Source organism: Oncorhynchus mykiss, chromosome 25 (genome assembly GCF_057628025.1).
Source record: "Oncorhynchus mykiss isolate SJ-2025 chromosome 25, ASM5762802v1, whole genome shotgun sequence".
In the NCBI taxonomy this organism is placed as follows: Eukaryota; Metazoa; Chordata; class Actinopteri; order Salmoniformes; family Salmonidae; genus Oncorhynchus; species Oncorhynchus mykiss.
This window is the reverse complement of record NC_143046.1, coordinates 38,155,092-38,172,752: the sequence shown is the minus strand read 5'-3', so window position 1 is coordinate 38,172,752 and position 17,661 is coordinate 38,155,092. Positions and strand designations below refer to the sequence as shown.

Sequence of the window (17,661 nt, the reverse complement as noted above, 5' to 3'; positions counted from 1 at the left end):
TAGGAAGAAATAGGCTCCAACACAAAGCCCTCTTGTTGTTAGCAAAGTCGGATTAAAATGAAGACTGTTGAAATTAATTATGCCTACTCAAATTTGCCTACTTTCATCACCATGAGCTGTCCATGTCCGATTGATTGCTTCCAGTTTCAGCACCACAACGTAAGTTACTTGAATCTGGATATTGTGAGGTAAATAACTCAGATAAATAGGCCGACATCACGGGCAAAAAATAATCCATTATAGAAGCAGAAAGCTATCAAAGTTAACCTCCGGTCCTCCTTCTCACTTAACGCTCTCCTTCTCAAACTGAACAGAACATAGGCTATAGGGTAGTCCGCACGCAAGATATTTAATTTTTGGACTAGGCCTAATAAATATAAAAATCAGAAGAAGATTTTACTCCCATCGTAGCCCTACACAGCACAGCCATTGTTTAAACAGCAAACAAAAAAATTGAACAGGCTGAGGCTCAGGGTTGTAATATCCATTGCAGTGTGTGATGCAGCCTAGTTTAATTTATACCATCCCAGCAGCTATCTTTGAAATATAACTTTGCTCTGTGCATGCCCTTTGTAGCCTATGGATCATTTGATTGAGACCACACTAAATAGCCTATAGGCACACTTGATATTGAGTGCCCAGCTGAGAATCAGAGATGAGGGGTGGCATCGGACACACATGCCTAGTAAGCAACTAATTCAAAATCAGATTTAATAAATTACAAATTACATGACCCTCCCCTGGATTAGAGTATATTTTTTTTTTTAACTAAACCTTCCCCTTCACTGAAATTGAAACTGCATGACCTTTCCCCATTTTCCTCCAGTTACAGATCTAGAAAAGATACTATGTATGTCAATTTTATTTTTTGCATTTTAGCTAGCCCTAAGCCTTTATCTAACCTTAATGCAATTCTCCTAACCTTCTACGTTAATTCTCCTAAACTGCAAACTATCCTAACCTGCTACGAAAGGTCAATTTTGACATAAGCTGATCTCTACAGTTCGTCAAAACCCATGAGCTAGCCTATACTGCCCTCTGCTGCATATACAACATACTAAAAATGATCTGTCTTATTTATGTACAGTTCGTAATGTAGCCTTGATGTAGGCATTTTCCTTGTTCCTGGATTAAAAGTGCACTAAACATTTTTACATTCCCCTACTCCTTATGGAATAACATTATTTTGGACCAGATACAGTCTGGTTTACAAGTTGTAATGAATTTAGCCCCTAAAATGCATCGCAACCAATAGTGGACAATGCTTCATGCTTTGATTGTTCAAGAAAAAATGTATCATGATTACAGGTTGATATTGACTTCCGTCATAGAAATGGCACTCCACTGCACCACAATGACAACGAGAGCCACTATTTTAATACAGGCACAGAAACAGCAGCTAGACAATATTATATCAGCTAGTTCAGTGAGGACTGCTTGAGAGTGGCATATGATCCCCTCAGTATAGCAGAGCCATGCTCAAAAGAGGGGGCAATATGACAGAGGCAACAGAGAATCCGTTCGCTTCGCTGCATTATTCCAATGTTTACCTCACCATACTGGCACTGTTCTGCTTCAAGCTCTTTATTAAGATAAGCCTCAACTGCCTCTCCTACTTTTACATCATCAGAGGGAACCGCAAGGAGGCAGCCAGGATATCTGCAGAGTTCTATGATTTTGGTCAAGGACACAGTGAGTACACACATCTCTCTATTACATTGATCCATTGTCCAAAAAAAATTGGAACATTGGAATACTGACTATATTCAAATGATCATGCTATTTATATTTGCCATTGCATTTTGCCTTGTAAACTGAAGAGTTCATATTTAGGAAGAGATGAACTGATGGAATGGAAGGGTCTCCTGTTTTATGATTAGGCTACACAGTGAATACTGAGAATAACGCATATACTCACTTTATTGACCTTAACATGAAAATTACCTGAAACGTGTCTGTGTATACACAGTCCATACTGGTCAGTTCAATTTCCACCCTGCTGTATTAATAGAACGGGAACACGCGGTGCCTCCCCACCCCCTTGCCCTAGTTTCCATTCCTGACTGTCGTGTACTATTGCTCCCGAAAACCCTTCTCCTTGTGCAGGGTTACATTCGGCCACATTTGGCTCCATGAGAACTACAATTCCGACCCTGTCTTTTAACGTTTTAAAAAAAAAGTCAATAGTCATCGCTTCAAAACAGTTTTCGAAATCAGCGAGCAATTATCTTTCAAATAAAAAAGTCATACTTACTGTAGAAGTTGTGCACAGATCCACAAGCTGTGTGGTCCTCCAGTTGACCAACTACATTTCCTCCCTGTTACGCTTACACACAGGTGTTCAGAGCACGCTAGATTGCTAACTAGAACAGGTGGCCGTCTATGTCTTCCATCTGGCTTCCGTAAACAAGTGATGTAACATGGAGATATGGCTGTGTGGGAACACTAACCCTAATCAAAAAATAAATAAATAACACTAACCCTAACACTATGAAGATATTTAGAAATGTAACCTTTTGTCTTTAGAAAATTATTTCGCGCTGATATGAAATATTTGATTTATTATTTATTTTACTAGGCAAGACAGTTAAGAACAAAATCTTATTTTACAGTGACAGCCTACCCCGGCCAAACCCAGACAATTCTTGGCCAATTGCGCAACGCCCTATGGGACTCCCAAATCACAGCTGGATGTGATTCAGCCTGGATTTGAACCAGGGACTGTGGTGACACCTCTTACAGTGCCTTAGACCGCTGCACCACTCGGGAGCCCAAGATACATTCCTTATGTTTCCAAAAACGTACCACAAGTGTTGCATGTTAATGTTTAGAGCAAGTTTCAAGGCTCTTAACAAAACTCCCCCAGTCAGAAGATACTATCGTCAATAGGCGCTAAAGCAGTTAGCGTCTACGAATAAGGTATGTGTACTGTAGACAGACCTGCAGACCAAAACAACACTTAAACTTCTCAGTGTCAGTGACAGACAGTGTGCCAACATGCTTGGTCCATGGAAAGGGAGCACCAATGCAGCAAACAGCAACACAAAGTAAAATATTGTTGTGCGTCATTAAAGGTCAGTGATGTAGTTCACAGAACAAGTTTTGTTTCTGACTTACAGTGGCTTGGTCTTTGATTGCTACATCAAGCAGGTTATTTCAAGATAACTTGAACCGAGAGTCAAGTGATTTTACGGCTATTCCCAGTGTAGACATATTGGCTCAGTATATATTCATCCCATGATTGAACTGCATGGAACTTTAGTACTTTACCTCAAACTAAGAGAAATAGAATACAACATTTTCAGCAGTGTTATAGATCTGTGATATGGAGGGAGGCAACAATGATGATGCAGTCTGGAACACATCTGGCGTTATTCTGGATATTGACCCAGGTGTATGCATTTGCCCAGTGAAATGGAATCATTCATCAAAACTGTAAGACTGTAAGTTGTTATGAGTGACATAAGCATTTATGTTTGCTGCAGGGTCCTGGGCAGACCGCTCACCCTTACATGATGCTGCATGCCAAGGTCGTCTCTTCGCCCTGAGGAATCTCCTTTTACAGGTGAGCCAAAGGTAATCCACTTCAGTTCAGTGTGTGCACCCACTTACCTTCTGCAATGTACTATGGTCGTGTTCTGCTGCTCCCACAGGGCCACAATGTAAATGTGGTCACTATAGACCATGTGAGTCCTCTCCACGAGGCCTGCTTTGGAGACCATGTAGCATGTGCCAGAGCTCTGATCGCTGCAGGAGCCAATGTGAGTCACTGAAGAAGATACAGTTATAATCAAGAATACTATATTTTTTTATGAAACAATAATAATTATTAGTAAATAATGAATTAAGAAATGTGTCAATAAGGCTTCTGAAAATACTTCTTGTTCTCTGTAACTTGTTATTTTTCCTCTGCCCCAAAATGGTGCTATGTTATTCAGCTAAGCGGTCAGAGTTAACATGAGACTCTGTGCAGGTGAACGTCACCACCATTGACGGGGTAACTCCCCTGTTCAACGCGTGCTCAGTGGGTAGTGTATCATGTGCAGAGGTCCTCCTGGAGAACGGGGCCAAACCCGAGGCGCTGGTATTTCAGCCCTCGCCCATTCACGAAGCCAGCAGTAAAGGTATGCTCAGTACCTGTATCACTCCAACATCCTTATCTTAATTCATCTAGTACAAACCTTGAAGTATGCTTCACAGACTTTTGGGCTGTATTCTAACTTGGGATTGAGGCAAATACATTAAACGTAAAAATCTGAATCAAAATGTCACCGATCAGAGTACAGTATTTGATGTAACAGTGCATGTTTGAGATACACAAACATAATTCAAGTCAGAGTATGTCCCATAATGCTTAGAGGATATTACGGGTGCAGAAATAATTAGCTAAGACACCCACCGCAGTAATCGGAAAGACGATCCTAATGACTCCCATGTATGTGCCCATTGTGGGCAGGCAGCAGTGAGTGTGTGGAGACTCTAGTCAGATGGGGAGCAGATGTGGACTTTGAAATTCCTCACCTGGGAACGCCCCTCTACACCGCCTGTGTCTCTCAGGAGATAGAGTGTGTCCGGAGGCTGCTGAGGGAAGGTGAGGCACATGCACCTCTTCTCTGCCAAAGCACCATAGCATGATGGGAGAAGGAGTGAAAACTAGTGGTAAGATTATTACTGTCTCCCAAAGTAGTGAAATGTACAGTACATGTATAACACTCTCACTATGCAGTAGTAGCTTGGCCTTGGTGGGATAGCTCGGAGCATCTGCTCTTTTCCAGACCACTAATATGTTGCACCCACCTGCATAAAAGTGTACACAAGTCTAAATACATCATGTTATACCAGCGATAGAGTACTCAAATCCTGTAACTGAATGACCAAGGACTATTAAATGTGTATTAAATCCATAGTATGCTTACCTTGGTTTCCCTCCACACAGGAGCAAATGTACAGAAAGGTATATATATGGAATCTCCCTTACATGCTGCCGCTGAAAAGGACTGCATAGCCATTGTTAAGCTGCTGTTGGACTTTGGGGCAGATATCAATGCCAGGAACATGGAGTTCCAGAGGCCTGTGGAGGCCGCTCCCCCCAGCAGCCTGACAGAGGGGTTCCTTTTGGTCTATGAGGGTAAGTTCTATAGTTTTATCCAGTCATCTTTTGAAATTCGTAAATTCCTATATCCAAAGTCTCGTAGTGTTTTTGCTTCATTCCCCAAGTCCAACTAACTTTCCATTATATTATTTAAACAAAACCATCAAGATATTTTGTTTCCTTTTTTCAGCCACGCCCCAACCACTGAGTCAGCTGTGTCGCCAGCGCATCCGTGACTGTGTGGGCCGCGACAGGTTTCACCTAATCAACCATCTACCCCTGCCCAATCCCCTCAAGAACTACCTCCAGTACAGATGATAACCAGAGAACGTCACAATTTCAGACTCTGTGGTGGTGGCTTCTTCCATGTGTCAATCATTCATGGGAACTCAACAGCCTGCAATGGTTGAAGGAGCACTTTTGACACAACTGGCACTTTAAGGAATGAAATACATACTTGATTTAGCTTATACTTGATTTTAGTGTGGTTCACAAGATCAAATGCTCAAATTTGGGATTGGAACAATGACCAACAACCATGGTTTGCTATGAACATTTTCAAGGGAGAGATTCATGTAAATCCAGAGCTCAATTGTAAAACACACTTAGAAAATGAGTGCCTCTTTTCACTATTTAGTCAATAAAAATGGCTGGCACATATGCTCATACATGTACAATAGCACAATTTAAAGTGCATTTGTTTTATGGAAACATTTGCTTAATTTTGATTATTACACTATAGTGGTTTATCACCTTGTTCTATGATTTACGTTAGACCTATGCATCGGCAAAACTTGAAATTCACCAAAATCCTTACCAATTTGGAGAACAAAACAAACATGCATTCATATCCTCCAAAATATAGATATACTTTTGATTGCTTGGTGTGTTTTATTATGTGCAATATCATTGTCTGAGCTGCGAGCTATTATCTTATTAAAACGCTTTGAATTCAAGGTTACACTTTGCATTTCGCAAGTCTTTCAAAAGCAAGCTGCTTTCAGTGCGTGGCAACATTCTCCATTCCCAGTGGGTTGTAACAATGTACCTTCCCGTGAAAACATTCACTTTCCCGAGAGAAATGAGAAGTAGGGCCGTTGCCATAGAACTGTTGATCAACGTGAAATCTATCATATCATATGGGCTAGTAAAGCAGGTTAACTTAGCTAGCTCGTTTACCAAAACAAGACTCAGTATTTTATAGCAACAACTTTAGCTAAATACTGAATAGGAAAAGTAACAGCAACAGTAAATAATATTTTCGTGTCATGTCATAAGCATGTGGCTGGTTCATAGAAGCTACAGCTGATTGGCTAGCTAACAATTACTTATGCACAGCCTACCGAAAAAGACTTGCCATGAGATGTTCTCAAGAGGCCTAGATTTGTCATTTCCTCCAAAGAATATGCTCAAGTGAGTGTACATTTAGTTGCATTTTTTTTTCCCACAGACATTTTACAGTAAGGTCTTCACTGTAGGCTTTCTTTCAATTCTACTCACTTTTCCTTTTTTAGAGTCATGTGAATCATCCATCGGGAGCAAAGTCGTATGTTTCAGGGTGATTAAGGTGCATCAGACAGACACTCGCTGTTTACAAACGAAAAGGCCAGGAGATGCAGCCGTTTGGTGTGTATTTGTGAGAGATGCCTCTGACTTGCCTCTGACACGATGGCTCTAATAAAAGTACCTCTATACCTCTATGAACTAATAAAAGCACATCCGTTCTTAATAACTATCATGGAAGGTATTACCTAGTTATTCACTAGTCCATTACACTTACAGTAGCTCAATCATTAGTATTTGCTCTAAAATTACAATTTCAGCTGGTTACCAGCAGGTGGCGGTGCTGTGACTGGTTTAAAATCATAGGCAAGGGAGTTTGAAAATCAAAGCACAACCAACGGCAGTTTTGCAAAATGCATGCTGTATTATATGCTATCTATTAACATTACAGTTATAACATACACAGCTTTTAATAAAATAATGTGAATAGGACATTTGTCAGCCTCTCTTGTCTGTCTGTCAATTCCCTAATTTCAGTTTGGAGTGTCAAGTCTCGTTACTACAGTATATCTTAGTGCTAAGTAATATGCCTAGTGCATCTATCTCAACCATGTTGATTTATGACTACCCAGATAACACATTTGGTGTCTTGGGAGTTGTTGGAACAAAGCCCCACGTTTCTTGACAGGTAAAATGTTTTCTAAACATTCTGAGAACAGTCGTGAAAGTTTTGCCTGTTCTGGGAACGTTTATTTTTAGGTTGCGTGGAGGTTCGGAGAACGCTTTACTCTGGTTCCTTGAAAGCTTTGTTGGGAGGTTTTATTAACACACTGAATATGGAAATTATAGGTTATTTGTAGGTTTTTAAATAACAACTTTCACTGAATGTTTGAATAAGACTTTAGTAACACTGCTAGCTTATTTTAGCTTAACCTTTTTGAACTCCAAGCACAGATAGGACACACATTTCCTTACACATTAATCATGCAAACACACTTATTTTTTATTGTGCATCAGTGAAACGGAATCAGTGACATTTTTACCTATAATGTTCTGTACTCGAATCATAGAATTCCGCTAGTCCACCAGTCAACTGCACCACCAGGATGGAGCTCACAACTGACTGTTTTTATATGCTTACCAAGCTGTTACTTTTAGTCTATTCAAACAAACACCTTTTCAAAGGAAACAAGCACTCATTAAGATCAGGTGTGGTCAATTAGTGTGTGCAGCCAACACATCTGAGCACACTTAACAAGATAGAGGATAGAGATAGTTTTGATGATGCTGAAAATGGAATGTATATGTTTTTTTTAAAACATTCTCAGAACTTTCTCTGAACATTACTAAAGTTTTCTTGTGGTTTATATGGAAAGTTTTCATAACAATTTGAGAACATGACTTTAAATAGAACCATGAGGAAAGCTGTTATGCTGAAATACATAAATTCTCACGGAACTACGTTGTTTCTTAACATTCTCTGAACCATTTGAGAACATTCGGAATGTCAAACCATTTGGAGAACGTTCCCAGAACATTACAAAAATTGAAATGAATAGTAACCATGTTTGAACTTGTAGCCTAGGGTCCAGGAAAAATGTTGACTTTTAGAAATGCATTCCACACAATTCTACGTAATTTTAGATGACTCCAGACTTCAGCAGAATCTTTTTTTAATACCTCACAAATTATCAAAATGACAGGCTACTTTGACACTGACAAACTTAGAATCTGGGATCAATAAAAACGACCTTGTCTTGAATCCATTGTGTGCTTTGTTTGCACAGCTTATACAACGGGCTATATCGGTCCGCTAATACAGGCAAGGCAGGCACGCTATTTAGTCAGAATTAGGCAGCCTACTATGGCGGCAGATTGAAGAGACAGACATTTTCTGAACTGAACTGACCAAGACGCACCTCCAACAACACATAAAACCTCACATAATTCAGCCCAATGACAATTTCTCTCAACCAGTGGCATATGGGCTTTTTGGGTGAGCGCTGATGCCGCCCTGTGATCAATAGTGCCCACTTTGTCAAGGGCAGAGGCGCAAAACATGTTGCTTGTTCATTCCCAGAGCTCTAGGGTGCTGTTGGAGAGAGGCATAAATCATGTAGCAGATATAGTATATGGTAGAACAAGAATGTGCCCTTTTCTGTAGCCTACAGGCTGGAGATAAAATGTATGACAATGTAATGAGACAGGCATTTTTTTATATAATAAATAACCTAACCTAAATGGTGCCCAATCAAATGTCATGACCAATGGTTTCAAGTTTGTATGAGCTGATTCAAGCAAAAAATTAAATACTTACGCGTTTCCCGCTGTGTAAACACATTGCAAATAGGCTCAGGAAAACTCCTGATAAAGTGGGGTAGCTGATATTCAGAGCTTAAATAGCCAAATTGATTAGTTACAGGAATCAGGACTAATAAAGCCAATGCAACAGCCTATTTTATAAATGGTGGGCCTAACACATGGATGGGCATTCATAAAATTCCATTGCAGGCCAACACCAGTAAGCTACACCCCAGTAAGCGCGGACCGAAGCCAAAGTCTTTTGGACATATTTTTTTGTTCCTGTCCAGACCAGCCTTGATTTCCCCGCACGTTGGTTTTTGGTCCAGTGCAGACCAGCCTTGATTTGTCCCAAACATAGACCTCTGTGTTTGGTTCAGAATTCGTCTGAATCGGCCTTGTTTTGGTTGAAATAAAGACATGGATGTCTTTTCAACTTTCATTCAGAACCGAAAATTAACCTGATTTCAACGTCTGCAAAAGACGTCTTTCACCTTTCATTCCGAACCTATCTTCAATGTCATTTTGCTTACTGGGACTATTCTAGTTTTGTGGGGACTAAAATATTTTTGTATCACCTAGGGCAGCAGAATGGCGAGGACCAGCCCTGAATACAGGAGTAGTAAAGGCCCAGTGCACTAATTTTGTAAAAAAGAAAGCACCCTCAGCACTCCTACTTTCCACAGCTATGAACAGAACCATGCTTCTAGTTATTAGGACGGTATTTTATTTACACAACTGTTTAGTTGATTGGAACTGATCTGATATTTCAACTGCCAGAGCTGGTGTCTGCTTACATCAACTGACTATACACTTGTTACAATTGTATTTCAAATGTGCCATTTAGCAGATGCTTTCAAACCTTTGTTAGGTCAGCTAATATGCCTGCTTACTGCTGGCATTGCATCATCATAACGATTTTCATTACATCAAGACTGTGTCACGGCAATTGCCATACACTGTCAACTGTCATGACATCTGCTGTCATTGTATGACAGCATTTTGTAGAGTACAAAGTTTAAAGTAAAGATTTACCTTCATAAGCACTTATTATTAATTTTGTTTGGAAGAGTTTCTTATCATCCTGAATAATTTGGGAATATTTTGTGATAGCCCTTGCTGCTGTTGCTGTTTGCTTTCCATTTGGATTGAGAGTAGTCAGATTACACTGAAAGCCAATTCTAACTCCCAATGGGCTGCTCTGTAGGTCCTAAATCTCACCGCAGCCTGCGCCCCTTCATGCTAAATTTACAATTGAGCTGTAAACTTATTTTTTATGGATGACAACCTGATATTTTTTTTTGTCTGTGTGCCCAGCCCTTCATGTGGTCTGTGAAGCCTGTGGTTTAGCAAATAGGATAATGCTCTGGTAGTCTGGTCCCTCAGGATTGACACCCATGAATCTGGCTAGAGATCTCCTGGAGATAATGTGAAGAAAGGGAGAGACTGCAGACTGTGAAATACACTGAGTGTACAAAACATTAGGAACACCATGACATAGACTGACCAGGTGAATCCAGGTGAAAGATATGATCCCTTATTGATGTAATTTGTTAAATCCACTTCAATCAGGGTAGATGAAGTGGAGGAGACAGTTTAATTAAGGATTTTTAAGCCTTGAGAAAATTGAGACATGGATTGTGTATGTGTACCATTCAGAGGGTGAATGGGCAAGACAAAGATTTAAGGGCCTTTGAACGGGGTATCGTAGTAGGTGCCAGGCGCACCGGTTTGACTGTGTCAAGAACTGCAACGCTGCTGGGGGTTTTCCGCTCATCATTTTCCCGTGTGTATCAAGAACAGTGGTGTAAAGTACTTAAGTAAAAAATACTTTAAAGTAATACTTAAGTTGTTTTTTGGAGTATCTGTACTTTACTTTACTATTTATATTTTTTCCAACTTTTACTTTAACTTCACTACATTACTAAAGAAAATAATGCCAACAACAAAAAAACAAGAAAATTGTGCCGTCTGGTTTGCTTAATATAAGGAATTTGAAACGGTTTACACTTTTACTTTTACTTTTGATACTTAAGTACATTTTAGCAATTCCATTTACTTTTGATACTTAAGTATATTTTAAACCAAATACTTGTATACTTTTACTCAAGTAGTATTTTACTCACTTTTACTTTAGTCATTTTCTATGAAGTTATCTTTACTTTTACTCAAGCATGACAATTGAGTACTTTTTTCCACCACTGATCAAGAATGGTCAACCACCCAAAGGACATCCAGCCAATGTGACAAAACTGTGGGAAGCAATGGAGTCAACATAGGCCAGTATCCCTGTGGAATGCTTTCGACACCTTGTAGAGTCCGTGCCCCGATGAATTGAGGTTGAGGGCAAAGGGGGGTGCAACTCAATATTAATGTTTTGTACACTCAGTGTATGTGTTACCATTTTCCCTAAGAAAATGTATACATTTTCAGATTTGATGCATTAACTGTACATAGCTTAGTGTGTTTATTGCACCAATGTTTCTGGTAAAACGAAAGGTCAACATTTTGCTACAATATACTGGCAAGCCTTATATATTTCCTTTGAACATTGAGGCTATTTGATATCCAGCATCTGCTCAAAGCCGTCGGATATGCATGTGGTCTTTTACCCTTTCGCCCATAGATGATGTCTATCGACAAATCATATGCAAACTACTAGCAGCATTTCTTAAGTGTCAGCTGCATGTTAGTTGATATGCAGCAAACATGAGTCATACTAAATAACTCCCCATAGTGGTTTTGTGGTGTCTTTCCCGAAAAGGAAACATAAATTCTCTCTCCATGGCTTCATTCAAACAACCCCCGTCTTGTTACCATGGTTGTCAAAGAGAACCAAAGCCCTATTCAAGTATTAACCTCCTCACTGGTGTTCTGTAAACTTTAACCTCTTGAATATGTCCGATTCTGTTGATTTCTCTCAGCTCAACTGGGCGTGAACACACATTAGCACTTAACACCGAACACTATCTTGGCTTGTTCGGTTGCCCAGTGATTTGTATTGGAATTGCTGGGTTTTCGATGTTGAGCAAATAATACAGTAGATTTCAATGGAGAGAGAAAAATGCCACTGTACAAACACATTTTGTGAACTTTTTTTTATGTGTTCATCTGAAACGAGTAGGAATAAACCATAATGATGAATAGAGCAAGTGGCTGAGGTTACAGAGGAGCTGTTTTTATTTATTCCATACCTGTTCATCTTTCCTATTGAACAATATCTGGAGCTGGTTACTATGGCAACTTGTGAGCACATAGAGCACAAACTGGAGAGCAACCAGGGACAGTAATAAGCTTACTGTGAGCTTCTTTGGCTCCCTCTGTTTGTGATGAGCAACAAACGTTGGCATATCATTTCAAATGGACGCACGTACACAAACACATTCACGCACACACTCACACACTGACACACACAAACACACGCAAACTCTTACACATCATTTCATACAGGGCTTGGCAGTGCCAGCCAACTGACGAGGGATGCGTACTGCCTAGATGCCCTCACGGAGCGTTTCGCCATCTGCCGTTTTTTCTCTCTCTTTCCATCCATCGATACCGACAGTGCTAAACAGGAGGGATGGGGGGGATGAGAGGGAGGGAAGTGGGCATGAGGAGGGGGGAGGTCAGCCCCCTCATTGATAGCACAGACAGGAACATGACTAGCCAGGGTGGTATTGCGGGGGCTTGCGAGCTGAGGATTCCCCCAGAAAAGATGGCAACCCCCAACAGCAAATCTCCCAGCCCTATTAGCAAAGCAGCCACGGCAGGCCTGTGTGTGTGAGGCAATGGTATCCAAGCCAAGGGTGGGGCGCTTTGTGTGTGTGTGTGTGTGTTTGTACGCGTGTGTGTGTGTGTATGTGCGTGTGTGCGTGTGTGTGTGTGTGTGTGTGTATGTGTATTTAGCGCTGCATCCTTTATAGCAGATGCTAATATAGTGTTCCATTATTGTGTGGGCAATGAACCACACTTGCTTATTTACATATTTTATTACATTTGGTAAGAACAACATGCATTCAGGACTAATTAGCTGTCAGCTACTTTACTGTACATGCTAGATTCTCATAAGGCTGGCTCAAATACATTTCCCCTTATTCCTGAGATAAAAATGTAAACAGAAATGACCAAACTGCCAATGACAGTCTAATGAAAAAGTAATGTAGTGGGAGGACACTGCTTTACCCTATTCCCAATACAGGCCCTGGTCAAAAGTAGTGCACTATAAAGGGTAATATGGTGACATTTGGAATGTAAACTGAAATTCAGCTATCTTGTGACATTTAGTGGCAGCCTCCCACCACTCTATTGCCACTGTATCTAACCTTAGATAACTCCATGTTAGTAATGCCCTCTGACAGGACCCCATACCTACACTGTAACACCAGGCCCTAAATTGATCTCACTATAGAAGTTAAATATAACACATAATTGTGAAAAGACAGTGGAGCAGATGTACTCCCCGTTTAACCTATACTTGGATAGATATGAGTGGAATATAACCACAATGAAATACAGAGATACTGCAATTGTTTGTGTTTGTTTTCTTTGAAATTTCATCAGAGATGTGAACAAATATATGAATATGTTGTTAGATTATTGAAATAAATGTTCCCAATCATTGACCAATGGTTTGAATTTCACTCATAGAACATTCACAGAAGGAGGCTTTTTTCCCGAATGTATCAAGCTACTCAGTGTAGGATCGCTGATTTAGGATCAGTTTTGCCTTTTAGATCACCACGAATTAGACTACATGGACAGTGGGACTGATCTTTTTTCCATCTACGTAACATTGCAAAAATCAGAAACCTTCTGTCCAAAAATGATGCCGAAAAATTAATCCATGCTTTTGTCACTTCTAGGTTAAACTACTGCAATGCTCTACTTTCCGGCTACCCGGATAAAGCACTAAATAAACTTCAGTTAGTGCTAAATACGGCTGCTAGAATCCTGACTAGAACCCAAAAATTTGATCATATTACTCCAGTGCTAGCCTCCCTACACTGGCTTCCTGTCAAGGCAAGGGCTGATTTCAAGGTTTTACTGCTAACCTACAAAGCATTACATGGGCTTGCTCCTACCTATCTCTCTGATTTGGTCCTGCCGTACATACCTACACGTACGCTACGGTCACAAGACGCAGGCCTCCTAATTGTCCCTAGAATTTCTACGCAAACAGCTGGAGGCAGGGCTTTCTCCTATAGAGCTCCATTTTTATGGAATGGTCTGCCTACCCAAGTAAGAGACGCAAACTCGGTCTCAACCTCTAAGTCTTTACTGAAGACTCATCTCTTCAGTGGGTCATATGATTGAGTGTAGTCTGGCCCAGGAGTGGGAAGGTGAACGGAAAGGCTCTGGAGCAACGAACCACCCTTGCTGTCTCTGCCTGGCCGGTTCCCCTCTTTCCACTGGGATTCTCTGCCTCTAACCCTATTACAGGGGCTGAGTCACTGGCTTACTGGGGCTCTTTCATACCGTCCCTAGGAGGGGTGCGTCAATTGAGTGGGTTGAGTCACTGATGTGATCTTCCTGTCTGGATTGGCGCCCCCTCTTGGGTTGTGCCGTGGCGGAGATCTTTGTGGGCTATACTCGGCCTTGTCTCAGGACGGTAGGTTGGTGGTTGAAGATATCCCTCTAGTGGTGTGGGGGCTGTGCTTTTGCAAAGTGGGTGGGGTTATATCCTTCCTGTTTGGCCCTGTCCGGGGGTGTCCTCGGATGGGGCCACAGTGTCTCCTGACCCCTCCTGTCTCAGCCTCCAGTATTTATGCTGCAGTAGTTTATGTGTCGGGGGGCTAGGGTCAGTTTGTTATATCTGGAGTACTTATCCTGTCCTATTCAGTGTCCTTTGTGCTCTCTCTAATTCTCTCTTTCTCTCTTTCTTTCTCTCTCTTGGAGGACCTGAGCCATAGGACCATGACTCAGGACTACCTTACATGATGACTCCTTGCTGTTCCCAGTCCACCTGGCCGTGCTGCTGCTCCAGTTTCAACTGTTCTGCCTTATTATTATTGGACCATGCTGGTCACTCATGAACAATGGAACATCTTGGCTATGTTCTGTTATAATCTCCACCCGGCACAGCCAGAAGAGGACTGGCCACCCCACATAGCCTGGTTCCTCTCTAGGTTTCTTCCTAGGTTTTGGCCTTTCTAGGGAGCTTTTCCTAGCCACTGTGCTTCTACACTTGCATTGCTTGCTGTTTGGGGTTTTAGTCTGGGTTTCTGTACAGCACTTTGAGATATCAGCTGATGTACGAAGGGCTATATAAATAAATTTGATTTGATTTGATCTTATACCCCTTTCGAACCAAGACGAAATGCCTGTAGTTTAATTTCCGCCAACCCGAGGTAGTCATGATTGCAGTAATATACTGTACGTAAAAGTCCCACTAACGTCTCAGTATAAGCATCTGCTTTCATCTTACTGGCTTTTGGCACGCAATAAATCATGAACATTCTATTGTTTTTGTGTCGACATTAAACTTGTCCTAAGTATAAACACATAAACGTATGACATGCTCTATTTTTTTCACACAGAAAACCCCCCTGATCTGTTTCAAAATGTATTTAGGACAAGCCAGGCAACTAAAAGCTATTTTCCACACAATGTTTTGGTTCAATTGCTATCTTGTTAGCTACAGATGAAGGATATTCATTCGATCACCCTGTTGCAGAAGAACTATCCTTCAATGCAGGAAATGTGAAACGTGTAGTGTATTTGAGGTTTAAAAAGGCATCTGAAGTTTGTAAATTCCACTTTGAAAATGTCAAGCTTCAAATGAAATGTTATTTGTCACATTCTTCATAAACAACAAGTGTAAACTAGCAGTGAAATGCTTAAGGGCCCTTCCCAACAATAATAATAACACAAGGAATACATGCACAATAATTAATGATAAATTGGCTATATACACGGGTTACCAGTATCGAGTCGAAGTGCAGTTATTTGTATTTATTATGGATCCACATTATTTGCCTACACACAATAGCACATAATGGCAAAGTGGAATTATGTTTTTCAACATTTTTACAAATTCATTAATAATGAAAAGCTGAAAGCAGGCGCAGACCAGCTGGCTGGTGTGTTTCCAGATATATTCAATCGCTCCCTATCCCAGTCTGTTGTCCCCACATGCTTCAAGATGGCTACCATTGTTCCTGTACCCAAGAAGGCAAAGATAGCTGAACTAAATGACTACTGCCCCATAGCACTTACTTCTGTCATCATGAAGTGCTTGACTAGTCTCTAGTCAAGGATCAAATCACCTCCACCTTACTGGCCACCCTAGACCCACTTCAGTTAGCATACAGACCCAACAGGTCCACGGACAATGCAATAGCCATCACACTGCACACTGAATATCCCATCTGGACAAAAGGAATACCTATGTAAGAATGCTGTTCATTGACTACAGCTCAGCATTCAACACCATAGTTCCCTCCAAGCTCATCATCAAGCTGGAGGCTCTGTGTCTCAACCCTGCCCTGTGCAATTGGGTCCTGGACTTTCTGACGGGACACCCTCAGGTGGTGAAGATAGGAAACAACATCTACACTTCGCTGACCCTCAACACTGGGCCCCCACAAGGGTGCGTGCTCAGCCCCCTCCTGTACTCCCTGTTCACCCACGACTGCATGACCATGCACGCCTCCAACTTAATCATCATGTTTGCCGATAACACAACAGTAGTGGGCTTGATTACCAACAACGACGAGACAGCCTACAGGGAGGAGGTGAGAGGATTCGGAGTGTGGTGTCAGGAAAACGATCTCTGATCAATGTCATGATCTTGGACTTCAGGAAACAGCAGAGGGAGCACCCCCGCTATCCACTTCGACGTACATATCTCAGACAAACTGAAATGGTCCACTCATACAGACAGTGTGGTGAAGAAAGCGCAACAGCACTGCTTCTACCTCAGGAGGCTGAAGAAATTTGGTTTGTCACCCAAAACCCTGACAAACTTTTACAGATGCACATTTGAGTGCATCCTGTTGGGCTGTATCACAGCCTGGTACGGAAACTGCACCACCCTCAACCGCAAGGCTCTCTAGAGGGTTTTGCGGTTTGCACAACGCATCACTGGGGGCAAACTACCTGCCTTCCATAACACCTACAGCACCCGATGTCACAGGAAGGCCAAAAATATCATCAAGGACATCAACCACCTGAACCACTGCCTGTTCACTCCGCTACCATCCAAAAGTCGAGGTCAGTACAAGTGCATCAATGCTGGGACCGAGAGACTGAAAAACAGCTACTATTCCAAGGCCATCAGACTGCTAAACAGCAATCACTAACTCAGAGAGGCTGCTGCCTACATTGAGACCCAATCACTGGTCACTTTAATAAATGGATCAGTTGTCACTTTATACAATGCACTCTAAATAATGCCACTTTAGTAATGTTAACATATCTTACATTACTCACATCACATGTATATACTGTATTTTCTGCCATCTATTGCACCTTGCCAATGCCGCTCCGCCATCGCTCATCCATGTACTTACATGTACAAATTCTCATTCACCCCTTTAGATTTGTGTGTATTAGGTAGTTGTTGGGGAATTATTAGATGACTGGTTAGATATTACTGCACTGTCGGAACTAGAAGCACAAGCATTTCTCTACTCTCGCATTAACCTCTGCTGACAGTGTGTATGTGACAAATAACATTTGATTTGATTTGCAATATCTTAGGTCAATAAGTATTCAACCCCTTTGGAATGGCAAGCCTAAATAAGTTCAAGAGTAACAAATGTGCTTAA

General features: G+C 41.3%; 2 protein-coding genes across 3 annotated transcripts in view; one reads left to right on the top strand and one right to left on the bottom strand.

The window, feature by feature from the left end:
* Window positions 1-2,457, bottom strand: part of LOC110505123 (teneurin-3-like) — a 260,767-nt gene extending 258,310 nt beyond the window's left edge. The window contains exon 1 of the mRNA XM_090219766.1: window positions 2,255-2,457. The gene's annotated coding sequence lies outside the window, so the exon portion shown is untranslated. The remainder of the gene's footprint in view (window positions 1-2,254) is intronic.
* Window positions 1,365-6,053, top strand: LOC110505121 (ankyrin repeat and SOCS box protein 5). Of its 2 annotated transcripts, none has more exons than XM_021584108.3 (7): window positions 1,365-1,692; window positions 3,486-3,565; window positions 3,654-3,761; window positions 3,974-4,124; window positions 4,457-4,591; window positions 4,937-5,128; window positions 5,283-6,053. In XM_021584108.3, the coding sequence occupies exons 1-7, from the start codon at window positions 1,476-1,478 to the stop codon at window positions 5,408-5,410; spliced, it is 1,011 nt and encodes a 336-aa protein (XP_021439783.3). In that variant the 5' UTR covers window positions 1,365-1,475; the 3' UTR covers window positions 5,411-6,053. The 2 variants fall into 2 exon arrangements, 1 of the variants encoding a protein (XP_021439783.3); XR_016491697.1 differs by having other exon boundaries at window positions 1,407-1,692; window positions 4,457-4,659.
* The last annotated feature ends 11,608 nt before the right edge of the window (window positions 6,054-17,661 follow it).

Coding starts and splice junctions, on each gene's coding strand:
- LOC110505121 (XM_021584108.3), top strand. CDS start 1,476: ATGCTCAAAAGAGGGGGCAATATGACAGAGGCAACAGAGAATCCGTTC. Junction 1,693..3,485: donor TGATTTTGGTCAAGGACACA/GTGAGTACACAC, acceptor TGTTTGCTGCAG/GGTCCTGGGCAGACCGCTCA. Junction 3,762..3,973: donor TGATCGCTGCAGGAGCCAAT/GTGAGTCACTGA, acceptor GACTCTGTGCAG/GTGAACGTCACCACCATTGA.